Source organism: Lontra canadensis, unplaced genomic scaffold, assembly GCF_010015895.1.
Source record: "Lontra canadensis isolate GAN:19392208 unplaced genomic scaffold, GSC_riverotter_1.0 scaffold50, whole genome shotgun sequence".
Taxonomy (NCBI): Eukaryota; Metazoa; Chordata; class Mammalia; order Carnivora; family Mustelidae; genus Lontra; species Lontra canadensis.
In genome coordinates, this window is record NW_022631044.1 from 10,831,731 (window position 1) to 10,854,491 (window position 22,761).

The 22,761-nt window shown below is 37.0% G+C and overlaps 1 protein-coding gene across 6 annotated transcripts in view; it reads left to right on the forward strand.

Moving 5' to 3' along the window:
- The first annotated feature begins 205 nt into the window (after positions 1-205).
- Positions 206-22,761, forward strand: part of PUS10 (pseudouridine synthase 10) — a 74,198-nt gene continuing 51,642 nt past the window's right edge. For 3 of the 6 annotated variants that reach the window (XM_032873860.1, XM_032873858.1, XM_032873864.1), the window contains exons 1-4: positions 207-379; positions 4,178-4,318; positions 7,242-7,505; positions 8,266-8,352. In XM_032873860.1, the coding sequence (XP_032729751.1) occupies positions 4,193-4,318; positions 7,242-7,505; positions 8,266-8,352 (477 nt within the window). In that variant the 5' untranslated portion in view covers positions 207-379; positions 4,178-4,192. The other 3 variants (XM_032873861.1, XM_032873863.1, XM_032873859.1) reach the window with 3 other exon arrangements.

The following is a 22,761-nucleotide window of genomic DNA, read 5'->3' on the forward strand; positions in this document are numbered from 1 at the left end:
CCTGAGGAAAGGAGGATGCCATTAATCCACCGGCGTGGGGAACACTCTCTTTTTATTTGCCTTAGCAAGAATTTCCACTCTAAACCTGAGGGTAAGGGCTCATCGATATTTCTGGCAGCGACTACCACGTCCTAGACGTCAGAGTCCCACGGAGGCCTCTCTGGGACTGGTCCGATCTGGCCGGGAGCTCTGTCCCACGCACTAATACCCCGCCGTGGGTGGCAGTGGGATGTGGGGTTGTGGCGGCGCCCCTCGCAGTTTTTCTGGTTTTCCCACAAACAAGAAGAGGAGAAAGTTCCCTCAGCCCTTGCGGGAGGGCCTGGTACTTTCGTTCTAAAGCTCTCGTTTCCTCGGGGAACAGAATTGCTACACGCAGTAGGTGCATTGTCTTTAGTCTTCCCCGTTCCCTCTGGGGGGCCGGAAGGGGTTAAACCTCAGGCTCCAGCGTCGCGGGAAAAGGTGAGGCAGGAAGGTCTGAGGGGTGGGGGTACGACCTGGGCGCAGGAGAGGTGTGGATGGAGGGGTAGATTCCTTCCTGCTGGAACGGCCTTGTTAGCAAGGCCCTTCTTAGCAAGAAGGGATAAGCGGGGAGTTTCTTGGACCTGACTGAAGGAGGGGAAGGGCTTTCTTGGCCGAAGACTGGAGGTTAGACCTTGGGTGAATTTTCGAGAGTCTAGAGTAGATTCCACAATTAAGTATAACGGTGGCACAGTAAAGCTGTGAGGGTCTCCTTTGAAAAATCCACACACTCCCCCACCCCCGTGAGACGAATGACACACTTCTGAATGGAAATGAGTGTTGAAAAGATCACGGGATGTGAGACTCGGTCTGGCCATTTTGGTGTTTTTTCACATGCCCTGCTCCTCTGTTTGCAACGAATGGTTTCTGTAAGTCCCAGAGGTGAAAAGGAAGTCCATCGTCTTCTCCAGTTATCATAGGTTTGTGGAGAAGGGACTCAAACCCCGTAAGGATCCTGGCACGTGGGAAGATACTCTGTTGCAATGACTGGTTCCAATTCTTTATGTTAAAGAAGCACTTAAACGAAAAACGAAAATCTTAACGAAGGCGACCGACAATAAAAACCTTACAGTATGGGATGCATTTCTCAGGGCTTGCTTTCAAGGGTAACGAATCTCATATGGAACAACTGATTTCTGATGATTTGTGAAATCCTGTCAGGCTATACGTCAAGATGAAACGACCAAATTTGAGACAGAACGCATTTCCTCCTTTTAAAGTTAACTTGTTTGAGAAGTCGCTAGATTGTTGCTAAATGAAAATGATCCTGGGGGTTTGGAAGACCATGCCATTACTGACACATACACACGGAGAGGGTTTTTTGTTTTTAAATACCGCTTCAAATTATTTAGGACAGGAGGTTTCCTAATTCTCAACAGGTTTGGGAACTTCTCAGAGCCAAGAGATTGTAATATGTAATTTATAGACTTTGCGTGATAACCTTAATTCTAAGTGTATCTATCGGAGAAATAAATATTCCGTCTTTGAGCCAAAGGAAAGAGAGCATCCATTTCCTTCAGTTTAAAAATTTTTCTTTTAATTTAAGTGTACTTGACATACAATGTTACATTAGTTTCAGGTGTAAAACATGGTGATTCAACTTCTGTATAGGGTATTCTGTGCTCACCCAAATACAGCTACCATCTGTTACCACCCTACAACCTATTACAAATCATTGCCATTTATCCCAGTGACTTATTCTGTAACTGGAACTGTATTTCTCACTCCTCTTTCCTCTGACAACCACCAGTTTGTTCTTTATATTTATAGAGATTCTGCGTTTTGTTTATTCATTTGCTTTGTTTTCTTTTTAAATTCCACTTATGGGTGAAATCTTATGGTATTCGTCTTTCTCAGTCTAACTTACTTCACTTAGCATAATAACCTGTTGCGTCCATCCATGTTATGCAAATGGTCGGATCTTATCCATAGAAAGCATCCACTTTAATAATAGTATTTAACTTAAATCCCCAGGGAAAGCTCTGATATAGAGTGTTTTTGAAAGAATTTACTCATGAAAAACAAAAACAAACCTTACTCATGCACTGTTTACCAAAGGGTTTCTCTCTTTTTAAAAAAAATATTTTATTTATTTATTTGACAGAGAGAGATCACAAGTATGCAGAGAGGCAGGCAGAGAGAGAGCGGGGAAGCAGGCTCCCCGCTGAGCAGAGAGCCCGATGCGGGACTCAATCCCAGGACCCTGAGATCCTGATCTAAGCGGAAGGCAGAGGCTTAACCCACTGAGCCACCCAGGTGCCCCAGGGTTTCTCTTTCTGAGTTAAAGGTTAATTCTGAATTAAATGAAATCTCCTGTCTTAAGCAATGGAAAGATAGAGAAAAGATAAAGAGTGAGACAGAAAGTTTCTCTGGGAGGGGATTGTAGTGAGGGATATACCTTAAATGCTGATAATCAGCCCCTCACTGAATCCCAACCCTTTTCTCAGAATCAAACAGAGTAAATGGCCAGGCAGAAGGAATTCAGATCACTTGTATATAATGATGACCACACAGAACTTCTCTGTATACAAGGTGTTTTCCATATATTCTGTGTCCTTTGTGAAAATGCCCTTGAGCCCAAATATACTTAGGCTATCCTAAATCAGAGCTTTCATCCTGTGTCTCAAAGTTCTCACTAGTGTATCCAGGCAAAGTCTTAATTTTTTCTCTTCTGGTCTGCCAGCTCCCATACTGTAGTCACCTGAATTGGAACTTAGCCAGAGGCAATCTGCTTTTGTAGTCCTGGCTGATTTTTGTGGTGAAGGATTTTGTTGAAGTATACACCCACCTTCCTCATTATTTTGTGTCAAGGATATACTCTTGATAAGTGTCCACAAACATGTAGAACTTGCAAGTAAGTAGTGGGTTTTAAAGGGTTGGAAAACAAACTAATTCTAAGAATCACATCTTCATAGTAAGGAATTGGTAAGAGCTCCACCCTCTCACAAATTTCAAGCAAGTTCATTTGAATTATGAAACTACATGAATTAAAGAGTGGCCCACTGTTTTTTATCTGTATGAGCACCATACCACAACATTGCCATGCAATCATTATTTTATAAAATACTGATAGTTCCTTGTTTTAAAGTAATGTGAGCTGATTTATTAGTCAGAAGATCTATTTTTGCAAAACAGAATGATTGGGTAATGTAATTTTTGTACACCTCATTCCTGGCAACGAGAGAGTTATATCAGATTTTACTCTATTCTCTAATTTGTTTCTAAGGGCATTTATTCAAATTGTAAAAAGTAACAACTTGTTTTAGATGAGAATTACTCTAAATTATTTTGCATTTAATTTGTAGGTGTTTTTTGGTGGGGGGAGGTTTTACTTGTGCATGAAAGGAACAGATTCTTCCCATTTTGCTAATAGTTGGTTGCCATTTAGTTATTTAATCAAGGTATAATTGGTGTTTTTAGATATGCTGATCAATTTGTTTGAATACTTGACTGCTTAACTCTCATTGAGGATAGTAAAATATGTAGACTGATCTGATTTTTTTTCCTGGCAAACTCATTTTTTTTTTTCATTTTTAATTTCTAATAGGAAAAGCTTATATTGACTTTACTACTTTGTGTTCTCAAACAATAGTGTATGGTACAATATAACAAAACTTCACTCTATATTCTTTGTTTTTATTACCCTCCTCAGAGACAACCATTCTTGATTACTTTTATTTATTTATTTTTTGAAGATTCTATTTATTTGACAGAGATAACAAGTAGGCAGAGAGGCAGGCAGAGGGGGAGGGGGAAGCAGGTCCCACACTGAGCAGAGAGCCCAATGTGGGGCTAGATCCCAGGACCCTGAGATAATGACCTGGGCCGAAGGCAGAGGCTTAACCCACTGAGCCCCCAGATGCCCTGATTATTTTTATTTTTATTTCCTTTTATTGATTTAGTTATATTGATATACTTTATCATAATCCAGAATGCTACACTAAATTCCTTGATAATTAGAAACTTTTATCTGGCCCATCTAATAAATGTCTTTTAAGTTTATGTTTCAATATGCATATAATGAAAAGGTTATTATTGGAGAGTACAAAATAATGTTTTCGAATAAAAGTTAGTTTTATCCCTAAAGGTGTTGACATACTTGTCTGTGAAAGTAGAACACAAAAGATGTTCATTACTTTTACTTTTTCTTTCTTTCTAGTTACAATTAGTCAATATGTTTCCACTGGCAGAGGAAAACAAGCATGTGGCCCAGTTATTGCTCAGTACTGGTACCTGTCCAAGATGTATTTTCAGATTCTGTGGTGTGGATTTTCATGCACCTTACAAACTTCCCTACAAGGTACTTCCATTTTGTTTCTAAAGAAAGTTTCTCTATTCTAAAATGAATACCTGTACATTTGAGGGCAAGTATCTGTCCATAGCTCTTCATTAAATTAAAAAACTATGATAAAAAAATTAATGATAATGGTAAATTTGGAATTTCCTTTTAGTACCATAAAACCTTAAGTTCCTTCTTAAGTGATTATATTTAACATCTAATGTAGTGGGATCTTTGTGGAGCAAGTCCCTGGTGCATTTGATGTTTGTATATACCTTTCCTAAAGAGAACACAGATACCACAAAATAGTACTTCTAACCAGATATTAGTGAGATATGACAGGAGGAGGAAGACAGTCCTGAGATCTTTTATTAAGTGGAAGCTTTGTGGATTTGGCTGCATTTTTTTCTTTTTCTGTTTTCTGTATTACCATTTATACTTACAAATAGGTATTTGCAACCATCTAGAAGTAAATGCTTATCATTGTTATTTACTGCTATTAATACAGCAAAAATAATACACAGGGATCTTTAACATTTATAGTAATGTGCAGAGAGCTTTGACTATTAACAGAATACTTTCACAAAAATATGTAACATATTTTGTCAAGTATACTTGATTCCATTAGTGACATTCTTTTTAGAGACAGATAGTAATTATATATATATATAAATATATACCTATCTAAACAGTATGTATACACACACACACATGCACACTCAGTTTCTTACAATTTTTAAAAATTGCTTAGAAGTTAAAGGTATCAATCATTTTCCTTATGTATTAGTTCTTTCTATTATTTTGGAAATAATAATTATATCTAATATTCAAATAACATTTTTATATGTCAAGCTCTCATCTAATCCTAATAATAACCTATTAGGTAAGTACATGCTATGATTGTCTCTATTTTCAGATGAAGAAACTGAGGCACAGAGAGGTTAAACAACCTGCCCAAAGTTACACAGCTATTAAGTGAGCAAGCTAGGATATGAACTGTCTGTCTGAATCCAAAGCCTAGAATTTGGAGCTAGAAGACATGGATTTGAATTCCAGTTCCAGCTTCAGTTTTCTCCTCTCTAAATGGGAATGATGATAACATCACCTCACAGGATTTTAAGGGACAATTTCTAATAAAGTATGTGAAAACACTTTGAAAATGATACATATGCTATGATGATTAATATATGTGTGTATATTCATTTATATACACTATGACTATGAAGTAATCAGATTGGTTTTGTATAATTCTCCTTACACATTTTTCAGACACATTATATGATTCTATTATTCTATGCTTTTGTTTTCATATTTAAAATATGTTTTAAGATTTAAAATATATATTAAATAAAGAGACTTAGTGTTGCCAACTTTTATTTGTATCATTTTATGTAAATAAACATGAAAATATTTGAAGACAATTTTTTTTGTAAATGTACTTAAATTTTGATCTTTGTAGTCATCTAACTATGTACACATACATATACATGTACTATGTTATACTGGAATTATGAACTTAGGTAATAAACATATTTGTGTGGGTCATAATATACCTATATGTGTATGTATATATTAGTATTTCTGTTAACGATGAAATAGAGCTACTGTCCTAATAAAATGAATTAAATTTGTTTGAGTGAGATATTTTTTTCTTAAAGTCAGTAAATTGTAATCTGAGTAAGTTTTAAAGGGACATCTATTTAACAATTGAACAATAAAATCTGTCTAATTAGGCAAGACAGAGAAAAAGTCCTGTGAGTATTTAGATGGGTGGAATGTCTGAAATATGAGAAAGGTTTTTAAAGGATGCAACTTTAACATTTTAGTACAAAGGGTCACAGAAATGAGGCAAACCAGAATGTAGTGGAGGGCTTCTTTAAAGTTAATGCATATAAATGGTTTTTGTAATTACTCTGCCAATTTTCAGCATTGCTGGCAACTGTTTACCTTTGTTTAGTGACTTGTCTTGAAATTACTTTTACTTGTTAGATGTATAATTTCTAATTTTTCAGATTTCATATTAATAAATATTGTACAGATGTTTTAGTGATTGTGAGATTATTAAATAACCTAGCAAGAATGGAAATTCAGTTTGTATTTCTATTTATTAATGGTTAGATTTGAATTTTGTTTGTTTTTACTAAAATTAGCAAGTAAATGACCCTCACAACATAACTACAAACCAAATCACAGGTATACCTCATAGATATCGTGGGTTTGGTACCAGACCACCATAATAAAGCAAGTATCACAGTGAAATGAGTCAAATGAATTTTTTGGTTTCCCAGTATAGATGGAACTTACATACTGTAGTCTGTTGTATAATAGCATTATATCTAAAAAATGTACATACTTAATTAAAAAATAATTTATTGCTAAAAAGTGCTAACCATCATCTAAGCTTTCAACATGTTGTGGTCCCTGATCACAGATCACTGTCACAAGTAAAATAATAAAAAAGTTTCAAATATTTTGAGAATTACTAAAATGTGACACAGAGACACAAAGTGAACAAATCCTGTTGGAAAAATGGTGTGATAGACTTGCTTGATATAAGGTTGCCACAAACCTTCAATTTATAAAGATGCAGTATCTGCAAAGCACAATATACTGAAGCATAGTAAAATGAGTCATGCCTGTAATAAATTTGTTAATGGAATCTTCTGCCTCAGCTTTAGGACTTTAGCTTCACTAATATGTGAAACCCTTTTGGAAAAATATTCACACATATTGTGGGCATTAGGTAGTTTTCTTTAAATTCTTTAAATTTTCTTTAAATTCCCCAGAAATCCAACGCTGGCTAATAAAATTAATCCATTGCTCCAAAATTGATATAAATCAACATTGTGTAAGTCTGCAGTATATCATAATTTCACTCCTATTTTCATCCTAACCTTAAGGTCATTGTAAAAGGGTTATTACTTTTTTCAAATTAACTTTCCAGGACTTGCTCAATGAACTACAGAAATTTCTGGAAACTGAAAAAGATGAATTAATTTTGGAAGTTCCAAACCCACCTCCCAAGAAAATTCGACTACAAGAACTAGAAGATGGGATTGATGGGATTGATAATCTGAGTCAGAATGGAGAGGGAAGGGTCTCCGTTACTGAAGATGGTAGCATTGCTTCCAAGAACTCAAATTTGAATGTGTGCAATGTGTGTCTAGGAATTCTTCAAGAATTCTGTGAAAAAGAGTTCATTAAAAAGGTAAATAATTTGTTTTTTATTATATGTGCAATTATGTAGAAATTTTTGATCTTAAAGCCTAGAATTCTTGTATCTAAAGTAACAATACCATTCATTTCAGCTTGTTTTACACCAATGGATCATTAAAAGATTTCTTAATTAAAAAATAAAACAAGCCTACTATTCTCCAATTACTTTTTTATTAACAAGGTAACTGAAAATTAATGAAGTAGGTGTCCATGTATTTGAGTCAGGAGTGCTACTTAACTGAAGAAAAATATAAATGCTTTTCCCTCTGCTGTTTAACATAGCTAAGGAGTTAGAGAAGAGCTCTTAGTCATATCTATTAGTGTCTTGAAAAGACAAGTGTTACAGTCTTGTGGAAGGTACATGATTGAATGTGGGATTGCCTTTTGTTTTCAGCTGTCAGGAGTGCCAAATTCGGCTTAATTTTGTTTAAAAATCTTTTTTAAGTTGTGAGGTGATCTAAAAGAAAACTATTCTGACATTCAACAGATTGTTCTGCAAGTAAGTCCTGGCTGTGTTGACATCTCATGATACCAATTTTCAGGGTCATAGTTAGCAAATACTTGATTTTGGAATTTTGGGATGCTTATGAGAATTCCCTGAGGTGAAAGTTTAGAGGTGTAGTGCCATTTCCTGGACCAAAAATCCATGTTATGAAGATTAATGTAAAATTTTCAGCAATTCCTGAGAATTTATATATATATAAATTACTGTTTTATGTAATAAAAAATGCTTTTATGTAATACTTTTTTAGGTGTGCCAAAAAGTTGAGGCCTCTGGGTTTGAATTTACCAACTTGGTATTTTCGGTCTCCTTTCCACCACAACTATCTGTAAGAGAGGTAAGGTAATTTAAATGCATAAAATTATATGTGAAATGCATGCTAGAAATATCTCAAAAATGGAGATGTAAAAATATTCCTTACAATGTTGTATTTTCTAGGGTTTTTTTTGGTGTGTGCTTATTGAATGATGTACTTATTGAATGCTTAATAATGTTGAATGAATGGGTGAGAAAACGAATTACTAAGTTAGTTTATCATAGGATTGGTTTTTTTGTTTGTTTGTTTTGTTTTAGTTTTTAATATTTATTGTGTCACCAGGACTGAGAATATCACATGGTTCAGTTTTCTGTGGGAAGTTATATAATAAAAGCATAGTGCCTTTGAGCATGAAAATCCCAAAGGTCAGGAGTCCTCTAAAGGAATTGAAAGGTAGAGATTTCAGAGAATTTCTCTTATTTTCAAGTTTATTTTCTAGTTTGAAGTGACTAGTTTAAGTCACTTTTTGAAGACTTAGTGAAGAAGACAGTGTTCCTTAGGCTGTTGAAAGGACTTTTTTTTTTTTTTTTTTTTTAAAGGTCCTTGGGGCACCTGTGTGCCTCAGTGGGTTAAGCCTCTGCCTTCGGCTCAGGTCATGATCTCAGGGTCCTGGGATCAAGCCCCACATCAGCCTCTCTGCTCAGCAGGGAGCCTGCTTCCTGCCCCCTCTCTGGCTGCCTCTCTGCCTACTTGTGATCTTGTGTGTCAAATAAATAGATAAAATCTTTAAAAAAAATAAAATAAAGGTCCTCATTCTATAGCACATATTCATTAAACTTTAGATCTGTATGAGGCATATTGGTCAGAGAAAGATATTTGGCCAGAACTTCAGAGATGTTTTGGAGATAGATGTATGCATATTATAATGGTCCAGGGATAGGGTCATTTCAGTTATGATGAATCTTATTTTCTGGAGTAAAATGTAAAAAGATGGCACCCCTTTTAGTCAACAGGAAAAGGGAAAGAAATAGCCTCATGTTTATTTTAACTTTTTTCCTTTGTTTAGTGAAAAAAATAATAGTAGTCATTACTGTAACATTCTTGTGTGTCAAAACTGACATGAAAACATAAAACTATCCTATAGGGAAAAGGACCTTTGTAATTTCAAATTACAACGAGTTATGAACATACCCATTTACATGTGTGTCTTTTCCATAAGAATCTGAAAACATCACTAGAACATTATATCTCATACTATCACTTTCTTTGGCTGAACAAAATATTTTTTTTGTTGGAGCAAATAATATGTTTATTAGCTCCCCAAAGGCTGAAGATTGATTTAAGACCTGATGAAGCTAGATGAATGATAGAGAAGTGCTGGGAAGTGAAGAAGAGTAGAATGGTTTTAAGTAGTATCTCTGTCAATGGCAAGATGACAGAACAAATAGGAGAAAGGGGATAATGATGTATGGAGGATTATAAACATAAAATTATTTTCTAGTCAATCATCAAAGCATTTCTCATTGATAGGTCATTTTCAGGATCCAATTTTGGTAGCAAGAAACAGACTTGTGAAAGCTGAGTGGCTTGTAAAAAGTTGCAGTGTTTGAGTATCAAAAGTAGAAATAAGAAGCATATTTTCTGAGTGTGGTTATATATCTTGACACCAAACTCTTTCTCTCAGAGTTTATATTTTGACATTAAAATTTATATTTTCCATTTTTATCACTTAAGTGATCATTTTAACATATCCATTTAATATTTATTGAATACTTATGAAGTGCTTATATTCCATATTGGAAATAGAAAATGCTATTTTTTTTAAAGAATTATTCTGATTAAACTCTACTTATGGGGCGCCTGGGTGGCTCAGTGTGTTAAAGCCTCTGCCTTCGGCTCAGGTTATGATCCCAGGGTGCTGGGATCGAGCCCTGCATCAGGCTCTCTGCTCGACGGGGAACCTGCTTCCCCCTCTCTCTCTGCCTGCTTCTCTGCCTACTTGTGATCTCCGTCTGTCAAATAAATAAAATCTTAAAAAAAAAAAACAAAACCTCTACTTACTTCTTGTAACTGATTTTAACCACTAAACTATTTAACAGAAATATGTGACTATTCCAATTATTGGGGAATTAATACATTTCCACAGTGTAGTGTGTTATGTGACTCATTGTTTTCCTTTGTATTGAGTAGTATATTTTTACTCATTCATTTCTTAAGAATAATTTATTCAAAAAGTACACAGTGTTACACACTGTATAGAATTTTCAGAACCCAGTTTTCTTTAATAAATTGTGGTTATGGTTCATTTTGTGATTTTTTAAATATTATTATGTTTGCTTACTTTCTTTATTACTGTCTTTTGTTACTTCCTTGGAGTTGAGATATGTTATGTGGAGTGAATATAAATTGCTTTCCAAACTAGTTAACTTACTTGTTACATATCCTAATTTAAACAAATTACACATTTTCAGATTATTCTTAAATTTTGAATATAAATTCTGTGACTTCTCTAGTGACATGTTTCTTCTACATGGTAGTTTTTCAACTTAGATCTTGTAAAACTTAGAACTTATTTGTGTATACAATAAATTATTATGTTGGAGTTGATTCATGCTAGTTGTCTCATAATTCAGAGTGGAATATACAATTGAGTGAATTTGAATGATTCAGTGATTCCACTTCTAGAGAAGAAAATTATGATCACAGGTGTATTGATTTGAAACCAGATAATTTTTTTATCAGCATGGTGATATTATGTATCTGCTTACAAAAGAACCAAGAAAAAGGATAACCTCAAGTAAGGTTTTTTTTTTTTTAAATCAAACTATTAAATTTCTATTAATTCCTTCATATTCAGCCTTATCAATCCCTTTCTGGCTACAGCTATAGTTTTTATTTATCATAATTATAAAAGCACTAATTTGAAAGCTTAGGAAGAAAAGCTTGCAGATTATATTATCAACGTCTTCCTCTGAGTTTTGGAGAATATGGAGGGAGAGGTAGAATACATCTGTGTGTGTTTTCTTAGGAACTGATCTGGTTAGGACAGTTTTAGATTGAATACTGCTAGAGAGGATAAAAACAAGCAGATTAACTGATAAAACCCGTTAGACATCAAGTAAGACATGGTAAGCAGAATAAATGGGAGCAGTATCCAGAAACTCAAAAAAGACAACAGTATGGACTCTAGCTACGTGTAGTACTTAGAGTCTCCAAATCTTTATAACAGTAAACAAAATTTGAATGATAAAGTCGAGATTATAAGGGATAGTAATAAGTATGCCATGACTGTCATGATGACTTTCTGGATTTGGGCTTACCACTTGAATATAGCAATGTTAGGATACCTTTTTTATGAGTCAGATGTGTTAAGAGGAGATATATAATAGTGTGGTATGGCAAGAAATTATATACCTACACTGAGATTTGAGATCCTATGAGTGGAAGGATGCTGCACACCTTCCAGAGGAGAATAAAAAAGAGAGAAATGAGATAGATTCAGGAATGGAAGTGTGTTGAATGACCTTTGGCCAAGGGAAGAAGATGATGAATTACAGATTATAAGGTAGTCCTAAAGGTTAGTGTTTACAGTAGTATGAGAGACTCCCATTGTCTAGGCACTTGATGGAAATCACATTTGGTTGAAAGCACATCGACAGCTCTTGAATAAAATAGTGGTTCTCAACTCTAATATGCGTAGGACTCATTTGGAGAGTTTCCCAGGCCCCTTCCTTAGAGATTCTGATATAGTAGTTTGGTGGGACCCATGAATTTGTGTTTCTCACAAGCTCATGGGTGAGGTTCGTTCTGCTACAAAGGAGGACTGTCCTAAAGGATAATGGCAGAAATAATCTAGTCTAATAATAAACTGATAACTTTTTAAAATTTGTATTCCTGATAGGATGAGAGAAACAGGCATAATTGAATGTATCCTACCCTTTTTTTTTTTAGAGTAAAAATTCAGTTTATTCATCTGTTTATGACACAGTATACAAGAGGCAAAGTATTTCATATCATAGATTTCACTTCCAACTCTTTGGTATGTTCATTTCTTTGGCTAAAAGAAGAGACTAAACATGAGAAACAGGCAGTGCTTAGGCAACTGAAATAAGGATGGGGAGGGGTGATGCTAATGTCATCCTCGCAGGGCTATATTCTAGAACTGTTAGCTGGAAACAAAGGAGCACCACTCCTGGATGTTCATGCTGTCGTAAGCCTCAGTCACCCCCACCCCCCGTTGACCCAGGTATAGCTGTGCTTTTTGGCAGTCACCCTCATGTCTTGATGGATGCAGTAGTACAGGGACTTGCTCTACTTTCTTTTGAATTCAGACCTAATTTCCAAGCTGTCTGCTTCACTGAGAGAGATCATGATCGGTCTTGATTCTAAATAGGACTTTATTGCGAGTCCCCTTGCCTTTCATGGAGTCATACAGTCAGTCAGCAAAATACAGGGACTTGTTTTGAATGTTCTGGACCCAGTTCAGGAAAGCATTTTCCAGGTCTCCTTTGACCTCCTTCTTGACGCTCTGCAGCATGTCATAAGGACTATTGCTCTCGCACCTTTCAAATACTTTCTGAAGGTGATACACACTTGGTCATGATACTGATCCCCTTGGGCATATCAGTTCCTTTCCTCTTCACTCCAGCATCATAGACATCCCAGGCATCTTGGTTAGTCAGTTCATAATTAATGACAGAGCCATCCTCTGCTCTTCTACTCTTTGCAAGGGCAACCATCAGCTTGTGGAAGTCACCAGATGTGTCAGAAATGATGTCCTCCAGATCAGTCTTGTACATTTCCTTGTAGACCCTATTAATTTCCTGAAGCTCTTGGTTGGTCCTTGAGCAGATCATCACAGTGAGGGAGTCCTCATCAGTCCTCAACCTCTTCATAGAGGCTTTCAGCTCAGAAGCATCAGGCTGAGTAGGTGTTTTCATTAGGCCCCAAATCACAGTCTTCAAGGGACTGGACAAGGCTGATTTCCATGCTGATTCAAGTTCCTTTTAGATCCTTCTCTGGTAGGCAAAGCAATATCCCATCTCTGTTCATCGCTGCTGTTGGTTAAAATGTTGACAATGGTGACCTCATCCTCACCTCTGGTCATTTCATTGATGGCCATTTCAGTGTTCAGAGCATCATGCTCAACATCAAAATTGTATGCTTTGACCAACCATATGCACTTGGGGCGTGGAGTGATCATCCTCCAAGCTGAGCTTGCAGAGAATTTCCTGAACAATAAACAGTTTGAAGCTGGGCCAGGTGCCGAGAGCTGCGATCACCCCTCGTTGTGGAGCCCTTTATCCTTCCTTTTTGAGAGGTAGATGTCAAACAATGCAAAGAAAAAGCAGAGAAAAATGGCAGAGGAATCTAGGCTGGAAGATAAAAATATTGGGGGTTCAGAGAAAGTACAATTCACACTTCAATTAAAACTGAATTATCCCAACCAATAAAAGAAAGTTTAAGGATCAAAGTACATCCCAATGAAGAAGAAAATGGGGCATCTCTTTCTCTTTGTGTTTACATAAACATTTGTATTTATATATTTATATGTATTTATTTGACTTTTTATTTTAGAAAATTTAAAAAATAATACTAGCCTAATGAGCCCCTTTGTATATATCATCTGGCTCCAGTTTTTTTTTTTTTTTTTTGACAAACTAAAATCAGTTTCCAAAACAAGGTACATGAAAGCCAGAGTAATGCAAATGTAAGAAGGAGGCTTAGCTCTGTAATAGCAACTGGAAAATAAAATCTTGAATGAGCAGTGGCTTGTAAGAATTGCCAAGGAAGACTTGGGGGGGGGGTACTTTAAGTTATGATTACAGCAAGAGATGAAAAAGAGGATGTGTTTGGAACTGATATTATTGATGGATGAAACAGAGAAAGTGGAATTTCTAAAAAATCTTAATTTTGCTCTGTCCTTTCCATCAAGGAAAATGATCTTCAACCTAAATGCATAGATATATCATTTAAAAAAAAATACTTCTTTTTAAAAAAAAATTTTATTTATTTATTTGTCAGAGAGAGAGATTGAGCACAAGCAGGCAGAGTGGCAGGCAGAGTCAGAGAGAGAAGCAGGCTGCCCGCTGAGCAAGGAGCCCAATGAGGGGCTGGATCCCAGGACTCTGGGATCATGACCTGAGCCTAAGGCAGTGGCTTAACTGAGTGAGCCACCCAGGCATCCCTAGATTGATCATTGGCTGGTGAGGGAGAGTGAAAGCTCCACAAGGTAAAGCTTCTCTAAATGGGTTCAGGTGTTTGGGACTGAATGAATGACATTCCAGGATGGATTCAGAAAGAACCTGCAGTTGTCCATGATCTTTGAGAGCTTTTAAAGGATAGCAGATTTTCCAAATGACTGGAGACAGAGAAGGTGGTTTTAATTTTCTTTCTCTCTTTTTTTAAGATTTTATTTATTTATTTGAGAGAGAGCGAGAGAGCATAAGAGGGGAGAAGGTCAGAGGGAGAAGCAGAATCCCCATGGACCTGGGAGCCCAATGTGGGACTCCATCCTGGGACTCCACAGGATCGTTACCTGAGCTGAAGGCAGTCACTTAACCAACTGAGCCACCCAGCCACCCTGGCAGTTTCAATTTTCTAAAGGCGGTTTTGTTAACTACCAACTAGTGAGCTTGACCCTAAAACCCTGGGAAGATTCTAGATCAGGAGCTAAAGAGTACATCATAGGCACTAAGGATGAGGAACTCATGGTCAACACACAGATTCATTAACAAATTATGTCTGCATCATTTCTTCCTTTTATAGGCTAGCAGGACTGATAGAGCAGGGTAGGTAGGGGTAAAGCCCCTGTGTGACTGAAATTCAGCTAGTCATTTGAGCAGGCTTCTTTCTTTCCTTCTTTCTTTCTTTCTTTCTTTCTTTCTTTCTTTCTTTCTTTCTTTCTTATTTGACAGAGAGATAGAGAGCACAAGTAGGCAGTGTGGCAAGCAGAGGGAGAGGGAGAAGCAGATTCTCCTCCGAGTAGGAAGCCCTATGTGAGGCTCAACCCTAAGGATCCTGGGATCATGACCGGAGCTGAACGCAGCCGCCCAATTGACTGAGCCACCCAGGTGCCCCAGGTTTCTTTCTTATGATAACTTCCTGAAAGTGGCAGGAAACATGAGTAGAATGTGAAGACAGTTGGGTGGGTTGTACCTGCCTGGCATTACCCAAAATGAACTGATTAATAAGTGATTTCAAACTGGACAGTATTTCTCCAAGTGTACTCTGCAGATCTGAAACTCACTTGGAGAAAGGTGTTGAAAGCAGGTTGCTGTGCCTTGTCTTAAATCTCCTAAATCAGAATCTCTAGATATGGGGGACAGAAGCCCTTCTAGAGTTAAAGTGCACACTGAAATTCAAGAATCATGGAACTTCAGAGAGCTTTCTGATGTCCTGCAAGGCTACTCATACCTTGTCTTGTTCATGATTCCGTGAGTGATGATATAATGGGAACACTCACAACAGGTGTGTATGACATAGAATCGAGAATATAGCAGATAGATTATTATAATTGAGATCCAAAAGATCTCACAAAAAGGGAAAATCTAACAAGATGCTATTTAACAGGAGTAAACATAAGTTGTTAGAAAAACAACGGCCACCTAACAGATGAAGCAGGAATGGCTGCTTCCTGAATTATCTGAGTCAGCTCAATCCAATTATATGAGTCCTTAAAAGCACCTTTCTTCTAAGGTCAGGGTCAGAGGAAGATGTGATTATGAAAGAATGGTCAGATGCAATGTTGCTCACTTTGAAAACAGTGGAAGGGAACTAGGAATATGGGTGGCCTCTAGAAGCTAGAAAAGGCAAGGAAATGGAGTCTCCTAGCCTAGATCCTCCAGAAAGGGATGCACCCCTGTTGACAACTTGATTTTAGCTCAGTGAGACCCATCTTGGATTTCTGACCTAAAGCATTGTAACATAATAAATTTGTGTGTGTGTGTTTTAAAGATTTTATTTATTTGGGACAGAGAGAGAGAGCATGACTGGGGGAAGAGGCAGAGGGAGAAGCAGATGCAGGGCTAGATCCCGGTGGGATCATTACCTGAGCTGAAGGCAGATGCTTAACCACCTGAGACACCCAGGCACCCCACTAATTTGCTCTTCTTAAATATTTGAGGGTTTTTCTGCTGCAGAGATGGAATCAGGAGGGAAATAATTTTCAGTTATAAGGAATTCCGCAGAACAGAATAGACTGTTTCAGAGATGGTGTTTTCTATTACCAGAATATTAAGCCAAGGCTGGTAACTACCTGGCAGAGAAGGAAGAGAAGGAAGGTGTGCACCCTACAGTTGGCTAGGCTAGACTTTGTTCAGCCTTTTCAACTCTAAGATCCTATATAGTTTGTTTGTTTGTTTTATTTGACACAGAGAGATCACAAGTAGGCAGAGAGGCAGGCAGAGAAAGAGAGAGAGGAGGAAGCAGGCTCCCTGCTGAGCAAAGAGCCTGATGCGGGACTCGATCCCAGGACCCTGAGATCATGACCTGAGCGGAAGGCAGAAGCTTAACCCACTGAGCCACCCAGGCGCCCCAATCCATATAGTTTTAAGAAAAATATTTATTATGTTTGTTATTTTTTTGTTAACTTATATTCATAATTGAAACTTCTGTACTACATTAAATTACTGCCACACTAAAATTATTATAGAATGAATGACCCAGACTTAGGCTACTGTTAGGCTAAACTTACATTTATGGGAAAAGAAGCATTCAGTTAAGTTCTATTCAAAGTAAAACTTTAAAGTCCTGCTGATTTTTTAGGTTTTTCTTTACTAGTGTAGTCCAGTAGAGGGCAATATTGCACCATCAGTTTCACTTTTGGATAGTATATGGAAACAGTTGGCTCACTTTATTGACTTTAAATGGATATAGTGTCTCTTAAATGTTACTTTGCTTGTGTGAAACACTTACTTCTTAATACAGTTGATACAGGTGGAGTTTTATTTGTCAAATCAAAACTTTTCCCTTTCATTTTTATACTGGTAGTGTTTCCATGCTTTACACTAAGTACTATAAATCCTAAATAATTTCTATAAGCCCTAGAAATCTAACCAAAAAGAAAAGCAGCACCATTTCTTTGGTAGCAATTTATATTTATAAATATTTTTCTTAAATTCTGACAAATGGGCATTCAAAAGACTGGATTTTTCCCTTAAATCTGGGGATTCTTAACCAATTTGGAATCATTATCTCATTAAGAATCTAAAGAAAACAATTGAATCCCTTTTCCTAAAAATGCATATGTTCAAAATTTTGCTTGTACTTATAGGGCCCTTTAAACTCCCAGCCATTAATCTAGGATTTTTCTTAATTGGATACTCTAGAACACCACCCCCTCTTTACCCACCTTCCCACCATGAATACTTGATTGATGCACTTACTTTTTCTAAAGGGCAATGCTTTTTTCTAATTATGTTGAAGTCATAGGACAGAATTTGTTGAAATCACTTTGACTTCAAGTATAGAGACTACTCTTTCAAATTCATATTATGTGTGCAGGCTCATTCATTAACCTCGGTTTTAGCATGTGTATTTTCAGCTTTTTGTTCATTTTCTGTGACTTCTCACATTCTTGTTTTGTATGACAAGCACCTTACCTAAATCACTTTTTGTTCTCTCTCACCTACCATTTAAAAGCGACTCAAGGTTCACTTTGACCAACAGACTTTTTCTGAGCTTACTGAGGAGTTTTCAGAATCTGTAGTCCTATTTTTCATTAGCTTAGTTGGTTAGACCTTGCTTCAATTCTTTCGTGGTCCACTAAATCACTCAGAACATGTTTTTATAAGGTTGCTGAACAAGGCACTGAAAAACATGCAAAATTATAGCGATCACTATCTCTGCCCTTTTAGTGTCTTTCAATGGACTCTTCATTGAAAGACACTAAAAGGGCAGAGATAGTGATCGCTATAATTTTGCATGTTTTTCAGTGTAACTTTGTTTTTCATTGGAACATTTAACATGTTTTTCATTGTAACCTTGCTATGATATACAGGCTGCAACTTTAAAAACCCTTCAGAGGACATGAAGCAACTTAAACCTATCTTCCTTATAAAAAGTAACTCCCAAAGCTTGTCCCTGTGAGCACACCACCAAGGTATAAAGGTCTGCATCATGAGAATCACAGAATTATAGATCTGTAGGAGACCTTGGTGATATAGAACAGGGCCCCCAGCTCTTTGTGGTCCTCATTGAAGAGTGATGATAATGTATATGGCTGTGATTTGTCAGAGCTCTGAGTATGCCACACCCTCAGTGTAGATCCATTTGGAATCTCTGATGGAGAATCCAAGAGTTCTCCACTTTGTGTATAAAGTGATCCCCTTTTAATCTCTGACAGTTCATTGACTCCCCTATGTCTGTGATTTTGAAAGAAGATATGCTTGGATGGTTTTTTTCAGCCTTGGATTGGGAATACTTCACTAATCATCTCACTCATCCTCATTTGAAGACAAAACCAAAACTTGTGAAATGTGGCAAGTCAGAATTTGGGTGTGCCTCCCTGATTGTGCCCTTTATGTTTTTAGACCATACCATCTTTTCTTTTCTTTAAGACTTTATTTATTTATTTGAGAGAGAGAGAACACAAGCGGGGAACGGGGGCAGAGGGTGAGGGAGAAGCAGACTCCCCACTGAGCAGAGAGCCTGACTCGAGACTCCATCCCAGGACCCTGGGATCATAAACTGAGTGGAAGGCAGAAGCTTAGCCGACCGAGCCACCCAGGCACCCCTAGACCATACCATCTTTTCATCTTGTATACTGAAGATGCTGCGTCAGGAGGAATGTGGGACTAGATATGGTAGTATGTTCTGGATTCTGTTACTCAATGCATAGTTGGGATATGTGTTCCAAGGGAGAAAGGAAGAGTGACATGCAATTAGTCAAAGTCTATACAGAACCCCAGTCTTGGTTAGAATGGGTGAATCAGATGTCCAGCAGGTATTGAAGAGGACTAATACCCCATTCTTAGGGGTGTAGGCACAGGAGAGCCCAGTACAAAAACAGAAACCTAATCCTGAAGTCACTGCAATGTGCAGCAAAGAGGAATGCTGTTCCTGGGAGTGAGGTGCCATGGTGAAGCTGGACTACAAACAAGGCTAATTCTAAAGCCCACTACAGAAATAAAATGTAGGATTGAATTCAGGAACAGAGTTGGTGGGTATTTGGACATATGTTTAAGTACTTGAATATGCACGTGTTTACTTCCTACCTTTGTTTTTTCTCGGCCCGAACTAGCTAAGTGAGGTGGAGCAGGCAGGAAGAAAGAAGAGGTTGCTGGGGCTGATCAACCCATGTGGGTGGTTGAGAGATAGCAGGGAACAGTGGGAACATGAGGCAGCCTTAAAATTTTGAAGTTTATTGTTTCATTTTGTATGGTCTCATTCTTGTGAATTGTCACAATTTTGCATCTCCAAAATTTACAATAAGAAATATAAGAAATAAGAAATACAATAAGGAATAGAAGATAAAGGAAATCATTTTCTTTAAAACTCAGTTTCCCCATCAGATGTGATATATTAGCACATTGCTACTTACCAACTATTGAGTTCCCTATCAAATGTTTTTCTCATTAATTTTAGGACTTTGTGGCCTAGTAAGCTAAGTTTCAGGAAAAGGGAACTTCTAATTTAGGCTCTGCCTATTTCAGACTTGGTTTCTCTTGTTATATAGAGAAGTCATGTCAACTATTCTTTTTCTGATATCACCACCATGTTTTAGACTTAGTAATTCTAACCTACTAAGTTGTGATTATTTTTGATATAATTTGATATATATTTTTGATATATGTAATATATAATTTAATCATCATAACCCATTGAAGTAGGTGGTATTATTATCCTACTATACAGATGATGAAACTGCAACTCAAGGTCACATTGCTAATAAATAACCGACCTAGGATTTGAACACTCATCTGTCCAACTCTAAAGTTTATGCTGATGATTATTACTATACCCTACTGCCTACATTGTGAATTGATAAGATTTCAAAAGTAGGTTATTTTGTTGCTGTGTTTGTAGGAGAGACTTAGCCTAGGTTTTGACCTTCACTGGTATTTTGTTTCTTCAGAGTGTGCAGTACCTTCACATTTAGAGAAAGGATCCCTGGGGGGAAAAATATGGAACTAGCATTTACCATATTTTAATAAGAATAAGGATAAATCACTAGTTGATTTGGTAATTCTCTAAAAATATGGCTTTAAAAATAAAATTATAGGGGCACCTGGGTGGCTCAGTCAGTTAAGCATCTGCCTTCAGCTCAGGTCATGATCTCTGGGTCCTGCTCAGCAGGGAGTCTGCTTTTCCCTCTCCCTTTGTCCCTCCCCCTGCTCATCCTCTCTTTCTCTCTCAAATAAATAAATAAAATCTTTAAAATAAAATAAAAATCACTTTTAAAGACTTTTCCAGGGGTGCCTGGGTGGCTCTGTGGGTTGAGCCTCTGCCCTCGGCTCAGGTCATGATCAGAGGGTCCTGGGATCGAGCCCTGCATGGGGAATCTGCTCAGCGGGGAGCCTGCTTCCCCCCTTTCTCTGCCTGCCTCTCTGCCTACTTGTGATCTCTATCTCTGTCAAATAAATAAATAAAATCTTAAAAAAAAAAAAAAAAGACTTTTCCACCACACTTGGGTTCAAATTTTGTTATTAGATGACTGGAGCATGTGCAGAAGAGGTTTTGCATCAAATATTTTATTATGGATATCTTAAAATAGAGGAATTTCCAGTCATTTATGTGAGGATTTTCCTTTGATTGTGGGAAGATAAGTACATATGTGTGTGAGATGATGAATTATGATGTTATAGTCCCTTAATAATTGGAGGTGGGAGTAAGAGTGACATTTTCAGGCAAATCACAGATGTGTCCAAAATGTCCTAGAAGAGAGACTGGTGGTAGGTGCCCCTCTGAACTCAGACTCATCCAACTTCATTACTGACTTGTCTGAAATCTCTTTCTTTAAAAATAGTGCCAGGACTTTCTTCCCTTTTAGAAAAAGGAAAGATCAACGAAATAGTTTTAGACTAGCTCAGTTAAAAGGTGTTGATTAATGGTACTGCTGCAGTTGTTCCTGCTTCTTTTTTAAAGAATAGGCCCTACTGCTAAAATATTGAAAGTTATCTTTACAAATTTTCCCTTTTATTTATTTTTTATTTATTTATTTATTTTTTTTTTTTTTTAAATTTTCAGCATAACAGTATTCATTGTTTTTGCACCACACCCAGTGCTCCATGCAATCCGTGCCCTCTCTAATACCCACTACCTGGTTTCCCCAACCTCCCACCCCCCGCCCCTTCAAAACCCTCAGATTGTTTTTCAGAGTCCATAGTCTCTCATGGTTCCCCTCCCCTTCCAATTTCCCTCAACTCCCTTCTCCTCTCCATCTCCCCTTGTCCTCCCTGCTATTTGTTATGCTCCACAAATAAGTGAAACCTTATGATAGTTGACTCTCTCTCTCTCTCTCCAGTTTTAAATAAATCCTGCTGTTTTTCTTCCTTAATATGGGATCAATACTAATGGAATCCATTTTCTAGAGTAGATACCTTCAGGGCCCAAATGGAAATGTTCATCTGAGAAATTTTTTTCTAAGAAAAACTGTCTTTCTCCTTGCCATTATTTATTTATTTATTTATTTTAATTCCAGGGGTGCCTGGGTGGCTCATTCAGTTAAGTGTCTGCCTTCAGCTCAGGTCATGATCCCCGGACCCTGGAATTGAACCCCAAGTGGTCAGGTTCCCTGCTCAGTGGGGAGTTGGCTTCTCCCTCCCCCTCTGCTCCCTCCCATCTAACTCATGTTCTTTCTCCTTCAAATAAATAAAATTTTAAATTTTTTTTTAAATTCCAGTATGTTTAACATACAGTGTTACATTAGTTTCAGTGTATAATATAGTGATTCAACAGTTCCATATATCACCCAGTGCTCATCATGATGAGTGCACTTCTTAATCCCCATCACCTGTTTTACCTATCCTCCTACCCACCACCCCTCTGGTAACCATCAGTTTGTTCTTTAGAGTTAAGAGTCTGTTCCTGGATTTGTCTCTCTCTTTTTTTCCTTTGTTTTTTAAATTTCACAAATGAATGAAATCTTTGTCATTATTTTTATTATGCATAGTTATCCAGCTTTTTTAATACTATATTTTTCAACCAATTTGGATATCTATTTATAAAACTCTCATAGTTGAACATTGGGGTGTTATTTCACAGTGCTACTTCCTTTTTACTGCTTGTATTGTTTGGTGGGTAGGAGATCAGCTGGATGTGTGGCAGCCTCTACAATCATGGCAAGAGAACAGACACTAGCAGAAGGAAGAGGTCAATTTTTTACTTTAAAAACAAAACAAATATATGGCGAATTAAAGAGTCATATATTGTTTTCATTGTATCATAATTTAAAGGCTTTTCATGTAAGTGTTCAAGTATTGCTATGATTGAAAATCTTGATGGGTTTTTCTGGTGGGATCGGTCTCTGAAGTGATTGCTAAAATGTTA